Source organism: Aquarana catesbeiana, linkage group LG07 (genome assembly GCF_042186555.1).
Source record: "Aquarana catesbeiana isolate 2022-GZ linkage group LG07, ASM4218655v1, whole genome shotgun sequence".
Taxonomy (NCBI): Eukaryota; Metazoa; Chordata; class Amphibia; order Anura; family Ranidae; genus Aquarana; species Aquarana catesbeiana.
Window position 1 is genome coordinate 2,755,529 of NC_133330.1, and position 20,753 is coordinate 2,776,281.

General features: G+C 54.8%; 1 protein-coding gene across 1 annotated transcript in view; it reads right to left on the reverse strand.

Moving 5' to 3' along the window:
- Positions 1-20,498, reverse strand: part of LOC141102426 (inositol 1,4,5-trisphosphate-gated calcium channel ITPR1-like) — a gene marked incomplete in the record, with an annotated part of 74,298 nt that extends 53,800 nt beyond the window's left edge. The window contains 4 exon segments of the mRNA XM_073591380.1: positions 14,343-14,413; positions 15,286-15,388; positions 20,257-20,308; positions 20,477-20,498. Of these exon segments, the coding sequence (XP_073447481.1) occupies positions 14,343-14,413; positions 15,286-15,377 (163 nt within the window).
- Between the last annotated feature and the right edge of the window lie 255 nt (positions 20,499-20,753).

Genomic DNA, 20,753 nt, shown 5'->3' on the forward strand with positions numbered 1-20,753 from the left:
CCAACCCGGATTCAGGTATATGCAAGAAAACAAAAATTAAAAAAATTAATTTTAATCTTCGCTCCAAATATTCTAATAAATCCCTGTTCTCCAAAATTATATATATATATAATATATATATATATATATATATATATATATATATATATATATATATATATAGCGAGAGATATATAGATATATATACACATATATAGATATAGATATATATATATATATATATATATATACACACACACATACATATAGTATATTAGCAGGGGGAAGAAACCTCGGAATCCAAGTGTTGTGAAATTCCAAGTCTCATGAGACTACCAGCTGGGGAGGGACGATGGGATTTGTAGCTCACTGCTCCCTCCCCCTGTATCATCTTCTACAGGTAGGAAGTTTGGATGGAGCCACTACTTAAATGTGTCCCATATTGGCATCCCTTCTATCCGACAAAGAGATGCTGACCTACAAGGTCTCGGGTGCTCAGCCAACAAGGGGGTACAAGCCTGCTGTGTGCACATCTCCCGGGAGGATCTCTGGGGGAAATTCAGGTCTAGTTTACTAGCAACTAAAACAAAGATCCAGCAAGGGCCATGCTGAGACTTTTGGTTCCTCTTTATTGTTTGATGGGCATAATGAAAAGAATCTGCCGGAAGAGCGTGACCCCCCCCCAACGGATGTGAAGGGGTTAAGCCACTGTCTTGCAGGGTTGCTCCTGCATGGGAATCTGGAGAGAGCCTGCCGTCTGGGAACGGAGAAGGCAGCTCCGGGATACAGGCAGCTAACTTACCAAATAAGGGCAGCGCAGTGCACTCAGGATGGAGGAGGGGGAGCGCAGTATGCTGGCTATGGAGAGGATGCAGGAGGAGATGAAGGAAGACACACACCGGGTTATACAAAGCTACAGAGGAGGCAGATGTGATAGAGGAGGGAGGACATGAGGGACCACATACCGGGGCGGCATGGAAATACTTCTCCCTTCAGAAAAAATCTTTAGTGACAAATACTGCAGCCATCAAAAAAAGTTTAAAAATGCTTGATTTTCCAAATGTGATATTTAAAACCCTGAAGATAGAGAGATAGAGAGATAAAATGACTTTCACAACACATTTCCTGCAGGGAATCTTCCATTTGTTTTAAATTACTGCAAATGATTCACCACCAATGAATGTCTGATGGAAGTCACATTCATCACTGTATAATAGTTGGCTGAAGTACCAGATCAGTTTCCTTTTCATAAAACAAAGTTTTCTCCCTTCTTTGTATCGCTGATCTCCAGCAGCCACTTCCTGTCTACATCGACTCCAGAGCCGGCATTTCTCAGGGTGGGTTTCCTGATGGTAGGCGGTAGTATGACCGCCTGTATGAGAGGGTGACAACACAGGAGCACACTTGGGAGACAGTTGTCACTTCATAACAGGAAGTGCCTGAACAAGGACCTCCATGATGGCAGGATTACAAAGGAGGAAGAAATTAAGGAAAAAGGGAGAAAGAAAGGAAAAAAAAGAGAAAAGAGAGAAAAGGGAAAAAAAAAAAGAGAAAAGAGAGAAAAGGGAAAAAGAAAGAAAGAAAGAAAGAAAGAAAAGAAAAAGAAAGAAAGGAAAAAGAAAGAAAGGAAGGAAAAAAAAAAAAAAAAAAAAGGAGCAAGAAAGGAAAAAGAGAGAAATAAAGGGGAAGGAAGGGAAGGGTGAAGATTGGTTACCAGTTTCTTAAAAAGACATTGGGGGAGATTTACTAAGTGGAGCACTCAGAATCTGGTGCAGCTGTGCATGGTAACCAGATTATAACTTCAGCTTGTTCAAAAGCTTTGACAAAAAAAAGAAGGAAGCCAATTGGTTTCTATGCAGAGCTGCACCAGATCCAATTTTAGTAAATCTCCCCCATTATTACATGAGAGTTTAGTGATGGGGCTTACATCTATGATCAGGATAGGTGCTTCCTCTGGAGGAGATCGCTGTAATTTCTGGCCGCTCCCAGCACTTTGGAGTGTTCCGCCCTGCTGCATTTCCCATAATACAGATAACACAAACAGGCGTCAGCAGGTGTGCAGTCCCCGAACTCCATGGTGGTTATAGTAACCTCTTTCCTCTGCCAATATTTATTCAGCTTATAAGCAAATCAGATTTTTGATCAAACTTTTCCAATCTGTCCTCGCAGAACCAGATATTCCCTTCACTGGGCAGCATCGCCTTCTTCCCAGGCCATTCCCCTACTGGGGGCCACTCACCTTCTCCCCAGGCCATTCCTTACTGAGCACCATCGCCTTCTTCCCCAGGTCATTCCCCTACTGGGCACCATCGCCTTCTTCCCCAGGTCATTCCCCTACTGGGCACCATCGCCTTCTTCCCCAGGTCATTCCCCTACTGGGCACCATCGCCTTCTTCCCCAGGTCATTCCCCTACTGGGCACCATCGCCTTCTTCCCCAGGTCATTCCCCTACTGGGCACCATCGCCTTCTTCCCAGGTCATTCCCTACTGGGCACCATCGCCTTCTTCCCAAGGCCATTACCCTACTGGGCACCATCGCCTTCTTCCCCAGGCCATTCCCCTACTGGGCACCATCACCTTTTTCCCCAGGTCATTCCCCTACAGGGCACCATCGCCTTCTTCCCCAGGTCATTCCCCTACTGGGCACCATCGCCTTCTTCCCCAGGTCATTCCCTACAGGGCACCATCGCCTTCTTCCCAGGTCATTCCCCTACTGGGCACCATCGCCTTCTTCCCCAGGTCATTCCCCTACTGGGCACCATCGCTTCTTCTCCAGGTCATTCCTTACTGGGCACATCGCCTTCTTCTCCAGGTCATTCCTCTACTGGGCACCATCGCCTTCTTCTCCAGGTCATTCCCCTACTGGGCACCATCACCTTTTTCCCCAGGTCATTCCCCTACTGGGCACCATCGCCTTCTTCCCCAGGTCATTCCCCTACTGGGCACCATCGCCTTCTTCTCCAGGTCATTCCCCTACTGGGCACCATCGCCTTCTTCTCCAGGTCATTCACCCTACTGGGCACCATCGCCTTTTTCCCAGGTCATTCCCCTACTGGGCACCATCGCCTTCTTCTCCAGGTCATTCCCCTACTGGGCACCATCGCCTTCTTCTCCAGGTCATTCCCCTACTGGGCACCATCGCCTTCTTCTCCAGGTCATTCCCCTACTAAGCACAATCGCCTTCTTCTCCAGGTCATTCCTCTACTGGGGGGCCTTCACCGCCTTCTCCAGGTCATTCCCCTACTGGGGGGCCTTCGCCGCCTTCTCCAGGTCATTCCCCTACTGGCACCATCGCCTTCTTCTCCAGGTCATTCCTCTACTGGGCACCATCGCCTTCTTCTCCAGGTCATTCCCCTACTGGGCACCATCGCCGCCTCTCCAGGTCATTCCCCTACTGAGGGGCCTTCGCCGCCTTCTCCAGGTCATTCCCCTACTGGGGACCATCACCTTCTTCTCCAGGTCATTCCCCTACTGGGGGCCATCACCTTCTTCTCCAGGTCATTCCCCTGCTGCTCTACATCCCTTTTGCCCTTAATAATTTGTACGATTTGTACCTTTTCCTACTGAAAAACGAAAAATACGTTTTAAAAAACACAATCTGTATATTCTACATAAAGGATGGAGGGGATTCTGAAGGTGGCACCTCGCTGACCTGCCTGGTGGGAATAGAAGAGTTTTCATTGGCAGTTTCCAGAACCCAATACATAAATATGAACCAATCAGACTTTTTAAAAGCTGGTGTCACATGCAGAGCGCGGTGTAGGGGCGGCATTGGGAACGTTGGCTTTCCCAGGATCTTGCCGGAAGGCCAAGACATCATCATCATCACCACCACCACCTATGAGCTGCAGAAGGAAGCCGCGGGAGAGGAGAGTTTATGGCAATTTTTCTCCTAATGTGGGATGTTGAGGTTTTTCTGAAAGGGGGGGGGGGGGGGGTCTAACAATACGCTGACTCTGCAATTCGAGGCAAGACAAATCATTGCTAAGCTGTATAACAGCACAATGCAGTCCCAAAACTGAAAAGAAAACCTTGAGATGCCCAAAAGGAACAGAAAATAAAAGAATAATAATGCAGCACTCCGGCTGCTTAGGCCAAAGAGACAGGTTGTGTAAACTGCACACTGCAATCCTCCCCTGCCCCCCCCCCCCTTCAGTCTTATATCCTCCCCTGCCCCTCCTCCCCTGCCCCCCCTCCTTCAGTCTTATATCCTCCCCTGCCCCCCCTCCTTCAGTCTTATATCCTCCCCTGCCCCCCCTCCTTCAGTCTTATATCCTCCCCTGCCCCCCCTTCAGTCTTATATCCTCCCCTGCCCCCCCCCTTCAGTCTTATATCCTCCCCCTGCCCCCCCCTTCAGTCTTATATCTTCCCCTGCCCCCCCTTCAGTCTTATATCCTCCCTGCCCCCCCTTCAGTCTTATATCTTCCCCTGCCCCCCCCTTCAGTCTTATATCCTCCCTGCCCCCCCCCTTCAGTCTTATATCTTCCCCTGCCCCCCCCCTTCAGTCTTATATCTTCCCCTGCCCCCCCCCCCTTCAGTCTTATATCCTCCCCTGCCCCCCCCTTCAGTCTTATATCCTCCCCTGCCCCCCCTTCAGTCTTATATCCTCCCCTGCCCCCCCTTCAGTCTTATATCTTCCCCTGCCCCCCCCCTTCAGTCTTATATCTTCCCCTGCCCCCCCTTCAGTCTTATATCCTCTCCTGCGCCCCCCCTTCAGTCTTATATCTTCCCCTGCCCCCCCCTTCAGTCTTATATCCTCTCCTGCGCCCCCTTTCACTTATATCCTCCCTGCCCCCCTCTTTCAGTCTTATATCCCTCCATGCCCCCCCCCTTCTTCAGTCTTATATCCCCCCTGACCCCCCTTTCGGTCTTATATCCCCCCTGACCCCCCTTCAGTCTTATATCCTCCCCTGCCCCCCCCTTCAGTCTTATATCTTCCCCTGCCCCCCCCCCTTCAGTCTTATATCTTCCCCTGCCCCACCCCCCCCCCGTCAGTCTTATATCCTCCCCTGCCCCCCCCTTCAGTCTTATATCCTCCCCTGCCCCCCCCCCTTCAGTCTTATATCTTCCCCTGCCCCCCCCCCTTCAGTCTTATATCTTCCCTGCCCCCCCCCTTCAGTCTTATATCCTCCCCTGCCCCCCCCCTTCAGTCTTATATCCTCCCCTGCCCCCCCCCCCTTCAGTCTTATATCCTCCCCTGCCCCCCCCGTCAGTCTTATATCTTCCCCTGCCCCCCCTTCAGTCTTATATCTTCCCCTGCCCCCCCCCTTTCAGTCTTATATCTTCCCCTGCCCCCCCCCCCTTCAGTTTTATATCCTCCCCTGCCCCCCCCCTTCAGTCTTACATCCTCCCCTGCCCCCCCCTTCAGTCTTATATCTTCCCCTGCCCCCCCCCCTTCAGTCTTATATCTTCCCCTGCCCCCCCCCTTCAGTCTTATATCTTCCCCTGCCCCCCCCCCTTCAGTCTTATATCTTCCCTGCCCCCCCCTTCAGTCTTATATCCTCTCCTGCGCCCCCTTTCACCTTATATCCTCCCTGCCCCCCCCCTTCTTCAGTCTTATATCCCCCCTGACCCCCCTTTCGGTCTTATATCCCCCCTGACCCCCCTTCAGTCTTATATCCTCCCCTTCCTCTGATTTCACCGCACACTGTGAGCTGCAACAAGTCAGATAGAGCCCCCGCCCCATTTCTTGGCTGAAGGACGTCCAGCATCATTGGTTCACCCCATAGCCTGCCTCTGGCCCCACCCCTTTCCTTCATTGGATTCCAGCTCTTTCAATCATGGAGGTTCAGCATCACATGTGGGTGTTACCTATGCAAATACAGCCTGCCTAGGAACGCCCACCTCCCCAGACTGACACCCACCCATCAAAGCATTTTGATATTTGCATGACTCCTCCCACTGCTTGCATCAAGACTGAGGCAGGGTGTTGTGATGTTTTCAGGAAGTTATGTACAGCCCCGCCGGCTCCTCCCACCAGCCATGATCTGCCTGCATTGCATAGAGAAGCACAGAGACAAGCTGGGAATGTTGGAACCAGGACTGAGGCTTTTGCTGCACAATGTCTATACCAGGGGAGACCGCGCTCACGCCTTCCTTGTGGGATCCCACCCCCATAAGAAGGGGATTCCATAGTAACCGAGATTAGATGGGGTCCCTTACTTCTTCTCCGCTATATTTTGACATTTTTTTTTTTATTGCCATCTCCTCCACCATGGGGGGTGTACACGGCTCTGTACATGGCCTCTACAGGGAACAGAGCCCAGCTGGTTAGGATTTCATTTCATCCAAAATTTACACCCGGGAACCCTTTTTGCTGGTATTGCGGGGGAGGAATTCACAAAATAGATCTATTAATATACAAGAATTGGAAACTTTGTATCAGAATAACGACGTCTGATGACATCTCAACAGAGGCAAAGTCACCAACTGGAGCTCAGGGGCGACTTTTACCGATAAAATGTGGAGACTTGCCAGGAAGTTGTCTATAATTGGAATGGAAGTGGAAGGGTCACTTTAAATGGCAGCAAAAGGGTTTCAAAACTGTTACAGTGTTGTAGCAGCTCATTTATCCGACTCCGACCAACATTTCCCCATAGGCACCCAGAGAACAGAGAGAACGGGGGCGCCCAGAGAGCAGAGAGAACGGGGGCGCCCAGAGAGGACGGGGGCGCCCAGAGAACAGAGAGAACGGGGGCGCCCAGAGAACAGAGAGAACGGGGGCGCCCAGAGAGAACGGGGGCGCCCAGAGAGAACGGGGGCGCCCAGAGAGAACGGGGGCGCCCAGAGAACAGAGAGAACGGGGCGCCCAGAGAGAACGGGGGCGCCCAGAGAACAGAGAGAACGGGGGCGCCCAGAGAGGCGGGGGCGCCCAGAGAGGACGGGGGCGCCCAGAGAGAACGGGGGCGCCCAGAGAGAACGGGGGCGCCCAGAGAGAACGGGGGCGCCCAGAGAGAACGGGACGCCCAGAGAGAACGGGGACGCCCAGAGAGACGGGGACGCCCAGAGAACAGAGAGAACGGGGGCGCCCAGAGAACAGAGAGAACGGGGGCGCCCAGAGAACAGAGAGAACGGGGGCGCCCAGAGAACAGAGAGAACGGGGGCGCCCAGAGAACACGGGGGCGCCCAGAGAACACGGGGGCGCCCAGAGAACACGGGGGGGCGCCCAGAGAACACGGGGGGCGCCCAGAGAACACGGGGGCGCCCAGAGAACACGGGGGGCGCCCAGAGAACACGGGGGAGCCCAGAGAGAACGGGGGCGCCCAGAGAACACGGGGGCGCCCAGAGAGAACGGGGGAGCCCAGAGAACAGAGAGAACGGGGGCGCCCAGAGAACAGAGAGAACGGGGGGCGCCCAGAGAACAGAGGCGCCCAGAGAACAGAGAGAACTGGGGAGCCCAGAGAACAGAGAGAACGGGGGCGCCCAGAGAACAGAGGCGCCCAGAGAACAGAGAGAACGGGGAGCCCAGAGAACAGAGAGAACGGGGGAGCCCAGAGAACAGAGAGAACGGGGGAGCCCAGAGAACAGAGAGAACGGGGGAGCCCAGAGAACAGAGAGAACGGGGAGCCCAGAGAACAGAGAGAACGGGGGAGCCCAGAGAACAGAGAGAACGGGGGAGCCCAGAGAACAGAGAGAACGGGGGAGCCCAGAGAACAGAGAGAACGGGGGAGCCCAGAGAACAGAGAGAACGGGGGAGCCCAGAGAACAGAGAGAACGGGGGAGCCCAGAGAACAGAGAGAACGGGGGCGCCCAGAGAACAGAGAGAACGGGGGCGCCCAGAGAACGGGGGCGCCCAGAGAACAGAGAGAACGGGGCGCCAGAGAACAGAGAGAACGGGGGCGCCCAGAGAACAGAGAGAACGGGGGCGCCCAGAGAACAGAGAGAACGGGGGCGCCCAGAGAACAGAGAGAACGGGGGCGCCAGAGAACAGAGAGAACGGGGGCGCCCAGAGAACAGAGAGAACGGGGGCGCCAGAGAACAGAGAGAACGGGGGCGCCCAGAGAACAGAGAGAACGGGGGCGCCCAGTGAACAGAGAGAACGGGGGCGCCCAGAGAACAGGGAGAACGGGGGCGCCCAGAGAACAGGGAGAACGGGGGCGCCAGAGAACAGGGAGAAAGGGGGCGCCCAGAGAACAGGGAGAACGGGGAGCCCAGAGAACAGGGAGAACGGGGAGCCCAGAGAACAGAGAGAACGGGGCGCCCAGAGAACAGAGAGAACGGGGAGCCCAGAGAACAGAGAGAACAGAGAGAACGGGGGCGCCCAGAGAACGGGGGCGCCCAGAGAACGGGGGCGCCCAGAGAACGGGGGCGCCCAGAGAACGGGGGCGCCCAGAGAACGGGGGCGCCCAGAGAACGGGGGCGCCCAGAGAACTGAGGAAGCACCCAGAGAACTGAGGAAGCACCCAGAGAACTGAGGAAGCACCCAGAGAACTGAGGAAGCACCCAGAGAAGGTCGATCAGGACCATCAGCGGAATTAAGAGAATTGAGCTTAATACAATCGCTCACACATGGAAAAAAAAAAAAAGCCAAAAATCAGCATTGTGAGCTGAGGGGGGTGGGGGGGGGGGTGGGCGGCAGTAATCTGTGAGCGGCGTTAACCCTTCACATGACAGCCAGAGGGCCGGAGCCCAGAACACAGATTACTGCGCAGCCAAAAATAACTGGCGGTGAAGGGAGGAGGGAAAATACCCCTTTATCTGACAAAAGTCATCTCTGATTGAATATGACGGAGCAATTCAATGGAACATCTCCCGGAAATAACCCCTTACTGGGGAAAGCAGCCAAGGACATTCAGGAGACCTAAACATGTGTCCCTCCATTGAAATACATTTGAAGAAGCCACAAATTTCATGCTGAGCCCACAATCACCACCTCGGCCATCAATGGTTCCCATACTCGGGGCCCGGGCCAGGGGGAGACAGAAGAGGCATCTGCCCCGGGTGCTTCAGCAAGAGGGGATGCAAAAACGATCAGATGCTAGGTCCACTTAAAACACAGACAATGTTCATCTGTGGGGTCTTCTCTGAAGGTCTGGGGGATAAAACATATCAGGAGAGACTGCAGGAACTTGATCTTTACAGTCTGGAGGAAAGAAGGGAAAGGATGGACATGGCTGAAACCTCTCATTATACAAAGGGTGTGAAATAGGTTCAGGACTTCCAGTATGAAGGCAAGATGAAGAACATGGAGACATGACCTCCAACCTGAGGAAAGTTCAAAACAGACTTCCTGCAGAGGAAGGGAGTCAGGCAACAGTAAGTATATTTTACCATGCCTGGGGCAGACGGAGACGGAGACGGAGACGGAGACGGAGACGGAGACGGAGATGGAGAGAAGGAAGGAAGAAGAAGGCGACGAGAGAAGAAGAGGGCAACCAGAGAAGAAGAGAGGAGGGCCAGACGGAGAGGAGAGAAGAGAGGCGAAGAGGGGAGGATGAATAGAGAAGAGAAAGAATTATTTGGGCAGACAATGGACCACTGGGACTTTCTGGTATCACTATGTAAAAGTTGACTTAAAAGTTAAGCTTGATCCCGCCATATTCTCGCTCGGTCTTCCATAACCCAAAATGTTCAAGAAAGCTAAAGACAGACCTCGTATGTATTAACAGTGAGATTTTGTTGCCTCTGACAACCCAATTAAATAACACTTCCTCTCTATGAACGGGTGAGGGACCCCTGGACCCGGGTTTGAGGTCTCCACTTGAAGCGTCCCGCCCATCCAGGCGCTCTCCTGCTGCCTTGTCCTTACCTTTCCTCTATGCTCCTCCCCTTTTTTAGCTCTTCTCTTGAACGTATCTTATTGTCGGTTTATGAGATACAATACAGCTTTTGGATGAAGTTACATAACAGAATCGCAGGCTATGGTTGTAGAACACTTTGTCCATACAGCCTAATGGTCAGGTTTGGAGATGATTACTGACCCCCTCCCCCCCCATAGATGGATTTGTTCTGTTGCTTCACGACAAAGATGACTGATTTTTATTCACTTTTTTCTCTCCTGGATTGCTGAATATTTGACTCTTTGCTCCTTTTTTATTTTCACATTAAGTCATTGAGGACTCGACTCTCTAGATCTGGATGGAGTTTTGACTTTGACGCGTCCTGGTGATAGAGATCTGCGTTGAGCGGCCCGAGACGCACAGAAGTGGACTTTCCGAGGAGGTGAGAGACACTCGTGCGAGAAGAGGACTCCGCTGACACAGGCATGACTTGTGTATACAGATGAACACCCAGCTATGTAAACCAGCCTGGCTCGTGGGGGGGGGGGGGGGGGGGGGGGGGTGATCAGCAGTCTCTGCCAGCACAGCCCCCCCATCTTCCTGCAGACCCTCGCCTGGTGGAATCATTCCAGCTACCTGACGTTTGGAAAAAAGGAGAGTCAGGAAAATACCAGACGGGCCGTTCCAGAAGACGGAGCATTGTGCTTACATTACTAGAAACGGCTCCAGGAACCCGGAGCAAGAGACACTGGCGGGAGCCCAGGAGAGAGGGCGGAGGAGGGCCGGGGCCTGCGGGGAGCAGAACAAGGGATAAAGATACTCGCCAGGGTAACAATGTGTCCAGGGCTGGTGCAAGGATTGTCACCGTAGGCGAAACTTCATTATGCTGCCCCCCCTGGCTCCACCCCCTTTGCCCTGCCCATGTTTACCCCACCTTTTTAATGAATCCCCCATCACACGCAGCCTCCACCAGCGGCCCATCACACGCAGCCTCCACCAGCGGCCCATCACACCCAGCCTCCACCAGCGGCCCATCACACCCAGCCTCCACCAGCGGCCCATCACACGCAGCCTCCCCCAGCGGCCCATCACACCCAGCCTCCACCAGCGGCCCATCACACCCAGCCTCCACCAGCGGCCCATCACACCCAGCCTCCCCAGCGGCCCATCACACCCAGCCTCCCCCAGCGGCCCATCACACCCAGCCTCCACCAGCGGCCCATCACACCCAGCCTCCACCAGCGGCCCATCACACCCAGCCTCCACCAGCGGCCCATCACACCCAGCCTCCACCAGCGGCCCATCACACCCAGCCTCCACCAGCGGCCCATCACACCCAGCCTCCACCAGCGCCCATCACACCCAGCCTCCCCAGCGCCCATCAATGAATGTTTGCTTGCTTCTATTCCTTTGGGAGTCGGGACACAGATAGTCCTCCGCTGCACCTCTGACACTATGTGCGAATGGAGCAGCAGCTGCCTGCTAATGATGGGACTTAGTTGCTTGATGCAGAGAGAAGAGAGTAGGAACACCAGTGGCCGGGCGCCCTAGGCAGCAGTGTGCCCTAGGCGGCTGCCTAGTTGTAGCACCGGCCCTGATTGTATCACATTAGAGAAGTGAAGGGGAGACGGAGGGAGCAGATATAAGTGACAAGGAAAGATACTTGTAACATTGTATCACATTAGAGAAGTGCATGGGAAGATGTAAAGGGGACCCAATAATAGAGGACAATGCAGAATAATCCTTCATCACAGGGCTGGTGAGGGGGGGATGAGGATGAGGATGATGATGATGATGATGATGATGATGAGGATGAGGATGAGGATGATGATGATGATGATGATGAGGATGATGAGGATGATGAGGATGATGAGGATGATGAGGATGATGATGATGATGATTGGGTTCCTTGGCCGCAGCCTCTGTTGGCCATGCAGCAGTCCAGCCACTAAGAAAATGCAAAATCTGTAGAATTCTTTGCAGAGCCACAACTACTACAAGAGCCACACAACTGATTTTCTAGAAGGCCACCTGGATCCAGCATTGTATACAAGACTCTTTGGTGTAGAAGTCATTACACCTCAATGATTAGGCCATAGAGAATATTAAAGACCATCTATTTAAGAACCTCACAGCCACAGACAATAAAACTTTCTGCACCAAAATCCTCGGTTGTGCCGAGATGCCGGTTGACCGGACAGATTCACTTTCACCGGGACGGTCAGTTTGCAGCAGAGCGGTGTCCTCTGCAGAGGTGACAGTTGATATAATTTCTTCAGTGTGAAGAGGATCTGCAGAATATTCCACCAGAAGAAATAAAGGCGGATCTTAGCTGGAGGAGGCCGGACCTCACGATTCCACCGCTTGAACGAACCGTCTCCTGGGGCTGATGTGTTGAAGTTCATTCATGTGTGCAGCCGCCTCTCGCCCCGACAGCCTGGGTGAGAAGACCCGGCACTTCCATGCTGACAGTGACAAGCCGGCTCCACCGGCGGCTGTCAGAGCCGGAATAAACCTCCCGTGGTAGACCGGCGCCTCCAGTGTGACAAATGACTCCGAATCTGCCGGGTCCACTTTAGAAGTTCTACATGTCTGAGCCCACAGTCATTTCTGTGTATGAGCTCCGTCCACATCCTGAATGATGCCTGAATGATACAGCTGCCAAATCCCCATCATTCTTCACTTCCCGAGCGCTCCCAGCTGCCCGCTCGGCTCGCCCCCGGCTCCCCCCTGCCCGCTCGGCTCGCCCCCGGCTCCCCCCTGCCCGCTCGGCTCGCCCCCGGCTCCCCCCTGCCCGCTCGGCTCGCCCCCGGCTCCCCCCTGCCCGCTCGGCTCGCCCCCGGCTCCCCCCTGCCCGCTCGGCTCGCCCCCGGCTCCCCCCTGCCCGCTCGGCTCGCCCCCGGCTCCCCCCTGCCTGCTCAGCTCGCCCCAGCGCCCCACTGCCCGCTCGGCTTACCCCAGCGCCGCACTGCCCGCTCGGCTCCCCCCAGTGCCCCACTGCCCGCTCGGCTCCCCCCAGCGCCGCACTGCCCGCTCGGCTTACCCCAGCTCCCCACTGCCCGGAGTTTAAGGTTTTAATCTTAACCTGTTGTGTACAACAGCCAACACATTTCGGGGGGCTACACACCTACTTCATCATGGCTTAAAAGAGAAGTATAGTAAAGTGAAACACAAACCACTATTTTCACCTAGATGGCTGCAGCACCAATCCCAGCTGTCCCTACACCAAGAACTGATCGACCAAAGACTGGCGATCACATGACCACTGATCGCTCAGTTCTCAGTGAGCAGAAAGTTGCTGCCTGTCAGTCTCCTCTCTGCTCCTCCAGAGCTCACTGGAGTGCCTGGCTGTGCAGGTGGCCGGAGGGATAGGATCAGACTCTCAGTGACATCGAGATGCTGGTCCAGCCATCTGGGTGAATTCTGACTTTCCTGAACCTGGATGGGCTGAGTGATGTCAGCTCGCTGTTGGCTGAAAATAGGTCACATGAGTGCAGCCCTGTGATCCATAGAAGTACAGCTGACGTAGCTTTGGCTAAACTTCTCCTTTAACTACAAGATCTGTTTATATGGATGGATTTATAGTCTTGTATAGGATATGTCATCATAATAAACTTTAATGTTCAGCATCGGGTTTGGGCTACTGAAACGCGTTGGCTGTTGTACCCAATATGTTTGGAATAAAACCTCATTTTGGACTCTAATACTTCAGTGTGGCACTTTGATTTTTACATTTAGAGTCCAAAATTAGATTTTATTCCAAACATATTGGGTACAACAGCCAACGCGTTTCAGTATCCCAAACCGAAGTTCAGTAGGACGTCATATCCTGTCCAAGATTAAAAATCAGTCAGTCCATATAAACAAATATTATAGTCCGTAAAGGATAAGTTCACCTTTTGGAAGATGTAACATTGTTCCCAATGCTGCAGCGGCCGCCTTTACTCCCCCCCCCCCCCTCTTTTGGCTTTTCAGCTGTAAAAACGCTCCAACATCCAAAAAAGCTGATAAACGCCAATAAAATGTTTAAAAAAGCGGCTCACCAGCGTTTAACTTTTTTTTTTTTTTTTTTTTTAATAGATCAAAAATGCTAAAAACGCCAAAAAACACCCGCAAATAAACCCTATAAAACGCTATTGCAAAAATGTTAAAAAATACTTTGAAAAACTCACTGCAAAGCTACTGGCGTTTTTTATTTTATTGGCAAGCAGGGGCGGGGCTATGTGGAAGGCACGAGAGGGGCGGGGCTATGTGGAAGGCACGAGAGGGGCGGGGCTATGTGGAAGGCACGAGAGGGGCGGGGCTATGTGGAAGGCACGAGAGGGGCGGGGCTATGTGGAAGGCACGAGAGGGGCGGGGCTATGTGGAAGGCACGAGAGGGGCGGGCAGGAGAGGGGCAGAGCGGGGTGCAGAGGTAGCAGTACGGTGTTGGTGATTAGTGCATAAAATCCAGAACAGAACCAATAATATTCCTCTTACACATCTAATTGTCTTCTTAGAACTCGATATAAAATAACATAATACTGACTGAAACAATGTAACAAAAACCTTCCACATCGCCAACAAATGAATGTCCATAAACTGTCTGGACATTCTCAGCAGTGATGACGATTGTTCTAAGATTCCGACAACTGACGGACTCACCTCGAAACTTCTTGGGGGGGTTGTTGAGGTCCCCGGCTTCCGGCTGCACCACACAGCGATCGTCCACCAAACTGCAGAGAGAAAGAAAGTTATAAGAAGAGAGCAAAACAAACTTTCTTCATTGGTGTATCTAAGCCCGGCATCTCCACATGGCAGAGTGTGGTCTGGAGCCACGGCCGTACCACCTAACAGCCTGGGTGTCTCCCCCCCTCCCCCCCCGCCGTGGCTGCCCTCCTCACAGCAGAGAAGGGGGCAGGAGGTGCGGCAGGTCTGGAGGGGAGGGAGCGACTTCTCCTTTACTGCCCCAATCACAGGCTGGAGAGGATCAATCTGTTCCTTAAATATGGAGTTTAATGTGATTATATGTTGTCTTCTCTGGTGACTGGAGGACACAATCATTAGACTTTGGTCAGTGTTGTCCCTCCCATGAATGTCTCACTGATCAGGTTCAATAGAGTTTAAAAGTCATTGTAAAGAAAACAAAAAAAAACAAAAAAAAACAAAACAAAAAAAAGGTTATGCTTACTTGAAAATGCACAGAGTGGCCCCAAACCTTTTTCTGGGGTCCCCCCGCTGGCACTCCAGGCTCCTCCTCCTCTCGGTGTGCAACCATAGCAACCCACTTCCCATCATGGCACACCTGTGGGTTCAATCCCAAGCTGCGCTGCCTGCACCCATAGACAGACCGCACAGCTCGGGCCCACCCCCTCCTCACAGGATTTGACAGACAGTAGTGGGAACCAATGGCGCTCCCTGCTTCCGCAAAGCCTATGAGTGGGGAAAGCTGCTACAGAGGGGCACAACGCTGGAGGAGCACTCAGGTGAGTATATGTGGGGGGTAAAAATACAATCTGTACCTTAAAGCAGGAAATACATGAAGAGGACAATGTTTTGGCTTCACAACCTTCATTAATATACAGCCAATCAGGAATCGGAGTCTCACCCCAACGTGCTGATGAATCCATTCACTGAGCCCTCCGCATACAGCGAGACGATGTCCCCGACATGGAGGAAGCTGGAAATCTTCTCCGACATCTTCACCGATCCTGAGAAAGAAGAGCAAAGCTGTCCGCAACGGCAAGGCCAAGGTGAGACCGGCACAAGTCTGCATCCGCACCCCCATCATCATCCCCACCATCATCATCCCCCACCACCATCATCATCCCCCACCACCATCATCATCCCCACCACCATCATCATCCCCACCACCATCATCATCCCCACCACCATCATCATCATCCCCACCACCATCATCATCCCCACCACCAGCATCCCCACCATCAGCATCCCCACCATCAGCATCCCCACCATCAGCATCCCCACCATCAGCATCATCAGCATCCCCACCATCATCATCATCATCATCATCCCCAACCATCAACATCATCCCCAACCATCAACATCATCCCCCACCATCAACATCATCCCCCACCATCAACATCATCCCCCACCATCAACATCATCCCCCACCATCAACATCATCATCATCATCCCCACCATCATCAACATCATCCCCACCATCAACATCATCCCCACCATCAACATCATCATCAACCCCACCATCATCATCATCATCATCATCCCCACCATCATCATCATCATCCCCATCCCCACCATACCATCATTGTCCCCATCATCATTCCTATCAGCCATTTATCAGCAACATCTTATGAGGGGGAAGACATAGCGTGCAACCCGACCTCTACACCGGGGGGCATAATACAGTCTATAACCCCCCCATAGAACATAAAGCCTCACCCCCTTTCAATGGAAGAGAGGCCTATTCTCTAAAGCCGGTGACACAACTGAGCCCCCAGCCTATCCTTCACCGGGGACACCCCAGATTTCAGCCTACCCCCCATCACCGGGGACACCTCAGATTTCAGCCTACCCCCGCCATCACCGGGGACACCCCAGATTTCATCCTACCCCCCCCCCATCACCAGGGACGCCCCAGATTTTAGCCTACCCCCCCATCACCGGGACACCCCAGATTTCATCCTACCCCCCATCACCGGGGACACCCCAGATTTCATCCTACCCCCCATCACCGGGACAGCCCAGATTTCATCCTACCCCCCATCACCGGGACAGCCCAGATTTCATCCTACCCCCCATCACCAGGGACGCCCCAGATTTTAGCCTACCCCCCCCCCATCACCGGGGACACCCCAGATTTCAGCCTACCCCCCCATCACCGGGGACACCCCAGATTTCAGCCTACCCCCCCATCACCGGGGACACCCCAGATTTCAGCCTACCCCCCCATCACCGGGGACACCCCAGATTTCAGCCTACCCCCCCATCACCGGGGACACCCCAGATTTCAGCCTACCCCCCCATCACCGGGGACACCCCAGATTTCAGCCTACCCCCCCCCATCATCGGGGGACACCCCAGATTTCAGCCTACCCCCCCCATCATCGGGGGACACCCCAGATTTCAGCCTACCCCCCCCATCATCGGGGGACACCCCAGATTTCAGCCTACCCCCCATCACCGGGGACACCCCAGATTTCAGCCTACCCCCCATCACCGGGGACACCCCAGATTTCAGCCTACCCCCCATCACCGGGGACACCCCAGATTTCAGCCTACCCCCCATCACCGGGGACACCCCAGATTTCAGCCTACCCCCCCATCACCGGGGACGCCCCAGATTTCAGCCTACCCCCCCATCACCGGGGACACCCCAGATTTCAGCCTACCCCCCCCATCATCGGGGGACACCCCAGATTTCAGCCTACCCCCCATCATCAGGGACACCCCAGATTTCATCCTACCCCCCATCACCGGGGACACCCCAGATTTCAGCCTACCCCCCCATCACCAGGGACACCCCAGATTTCAGCCTACCCCCCATCACCGGGGACACCCCAGATTTCAGCCTACCCCCCATCACCGGGGACACCCCAGATTTCAGCCTACCCCCCATCACCAGGGACACCCCAGATTTCAGCCTACCCCCCATCACCGGGGACACCCCAGATTTCAGCCTACCCCCCATCACCGGGGACACCCCAGATTTCAGCCTACCCCCCATCACCGGGGACACCCCAGATTTCAGCCTACCCCCCCATCACCGGGGACATCCCAGATTTCAGCCTACCCCCCCCATCACCGGGGACACCCCAGATTTCAGCCTACCCCCCCATCACCGGGGACATCCCAGATTTCAGCCTACCCCCCCATCACCAGGGACACCCCAGATTTCAGCCTACCCCCCCCCATCACCGGGGACACCCCAGATTTCAGCCTACCCCCCCATCATCGGGGGACACCCCAGATTTCAGCCTACCCCCCCCCCATCACCGGGGACACCGCAGATTTCAGCCTACCCCCCATCACCGGGGACACCCCAGATTTCAGCCTACCCCCCCCATCACCGGGGACACCCCAGATTTCAGCCTACCCCCCCCCCCCCAGGGACACCCCAGATTTCAGCCTACCCCCCATCACCGGGGACACCCCAGATTTCAGCCTACCCCCCCCCCCATCACCAGGGACAACCCAGATTTCAGCCTACCCCCCCATCACCAGGGACACCCCAGATTTCAGCCTACCCCCATCATCGTGGGACACCCCAGATTCCATCCTACCCCCATCATCGGGGGACACCCAAGATTTCAGCCTACCCCCCATCACCGGGGACACCCCAGATTTCAGCCTACCCCCCCATCACCGGGGACATCCCAGATTTCAGCCTACCCCCCCCATCACCGGGGACACCCCAGATTTCAGCCTACCCCCCATCACCGGGGACACCCCAGATTTCAGCCTACCCCCCCCCCATCACCAGGGACACCCCAGATTTCAGCCTACCCCCCATCACCGGGGACACCCCAGATTTCAGCCTACCCCCCCCCCCCCCATCACCGGGGACACCCCAGATTTCAGCCTACCCCCCCATCACCGGGGACACCCCAGATTTCAGCCTACCCCCCCCATCATCGGGGGACACCCCAGATTTCAGCCTACCCCCCATCACCGGGGACACCTCAGATTTCAGCCTACCCCCCCAATCACCGGGGACATCGCAGATTTCAGCCTACCCCCCCATCACCGGGGACACTCCAGATTTCAGTCTACTTCCATCACCGGGGACGGCCCAGATTTGAGCCTGCCTACCCCCCCCTCCATCACTGGGTACACCCCAGATTTCTTCCTACCTCCATCACCGGGGACGGCCCAGATTTCAGCCTACCCCCCCCCCCATCACCAGGGACGCCCCAGATTTCAGCCTACCCCCCCCCCCCATCACCGGGGACACCCCAGATTTTAGCCTACCCCCCCATCACCGGGGACACCCCAGATTTCAGCCTACCCCCATCATCGGGGGACACCCCAGATTACAGCCTACCCCCATCATCGGGGGACACCCCAGATTACAGCCTACCCCCATCATCGGGGGACACCCCAGATTACAGCCTACCCCCATCATCGGGGGACACCCCAGATTACAGCCTACCCCCATCATCGGGGGACACCCCAGATTACAGCCTACCCCCATCATCGGGGGACACCCCAGATTACAGCCTACCCCCATCATCGGGGGACACCCCAGATTACAGCCTACCCCCATCATCGGGGGACACCCCAGATTTCAGCCTACCCCCCATCACCGGGGACACCCCAGATTTCAGCCTACCCCCCATCACCGGGGACACCCCAGATTTCAGCCTACCCCCCCATCACCGGGGACACCCCAGATTTCAGCCTACCCCCCATCACCGGGGACACCCCAGATTTCAGCCTACCCCCCATCACCGGGGATACCCCAGATTTCAGCCTACCCCCCATCACCAGGGACACCCCAGATTTCAGCCTACCCCCCATCACCAGGGACACCCCAGATTTCAGCCTACCCCCCATCACCAGGGACACCCCAGATTTCAGCCTACCCCCCCATCACCGGGGACACCCCAGATTTCAGCCTATCCCCCATCACCGGGGACACCCCAGATTTCAGCCTACCCCCCATCATCGGGGGACACCCCAGATTTCAGCCTACCCCCCCATCACTGGGGACACCCCAGATTTCAGCCTACCCCCCCATCACCGGGACAGCCCAGATTTCAGCCTACCCCCCCATCATCGGGGGACACCCCAGATTTCAGCCTACCCCCCCATCATCGGGGGACACCCCAGATTTCAGCCTACCCCCCCATCATCGGGGGACACCCCAGATTTCAGCCTACCCCCCCATCACCGGGACAGCCCAGATTTCAGCCTACCCCCCCATCATCGGGGGACACCCCAGATTTCAGCCTACCCCCCCATCACTGGGGACACCCCAGATTTCAGCCTACCCCCCCATCACCGGGACAGCCCAGATTTCAGCCTACCCCCCCATCATCGGGGGACACCCCAGATTTCAGCCTACCCCCCCATCACCGGGGACACCCCAGATTTCAGCCTATCCCCCATCACCGGGGACACCCCAGATTTCAGCCTACCCCCCCATCATCTGGGGACACCCCAGATTTCAGCCTACCCCCCCATCACTGGGGACACCCCAGATTTCAGCCTACCCCCCCATCACCGGGACAGCCCAGATTTCAGCCTACCCCCCCATCACCGGGGACACCCCAGATTTCAGCCTACCTCCCATCATCTGGGGACACCCCAGATTTCAGCCTACCCCCCCATCACTGGGGACACCCCAGATTTCAGCCTACCCCCCCCCATTACCAGGGACACCCCAGATTTCAGCCTACCCCCCCCCATTACCAGGGACACCCCAGATTTCAGCCTACCCCCCCCATTACCAGGGACACCCCAGATTTCAGCCTACCCCCCCATCACCGGGGACACCCCAGATTTCAGCCTACCCCCCATCATCGGGGGACACCCCAGATTTCAGCCTACCCCCCATCACCGGGAACACCCCAGATGTTACATGGACAGGACATACCTGGACCGCGGTCTTCCTGGAAATCTGTCCCAATCCTTCAGACTCGGTTATTCTATGAAGACAAAAAAGTGAAAAACCGAATTAAGAACGATACAAACAGGAAGAAGAAATCTGAACACAGAAGAAGGAATTGTTTTTTCTGACATGAATTTCATCGTTTTCTGGGGCCACACGAGGAGCGGAACGCGGCAGCCGCACTCCGGTCATTGTACTCATTCACCTGAATGGCCGACTCACACAGGAAGCCGAGCGAACAGATCCTACAATCCGCTTTTATTGTGTTCAGTGGCAAGAAAGAAGAACAGCGAGCCTTTCATACCCCGAGCCCCGTCCATTCATAACAGATGGAGGGCCGCAGCGCATGAAAACATTGTGTCCTCGGGGATGTAAAATCCACTCCTGGCGAGGAAACCATCAAAAGAAATCAAAGGAAATCTATTAATAGAACCAAAATGTGTATAAAAGGGAACAAGGCGAGGATTGGATCCCTCTAATCA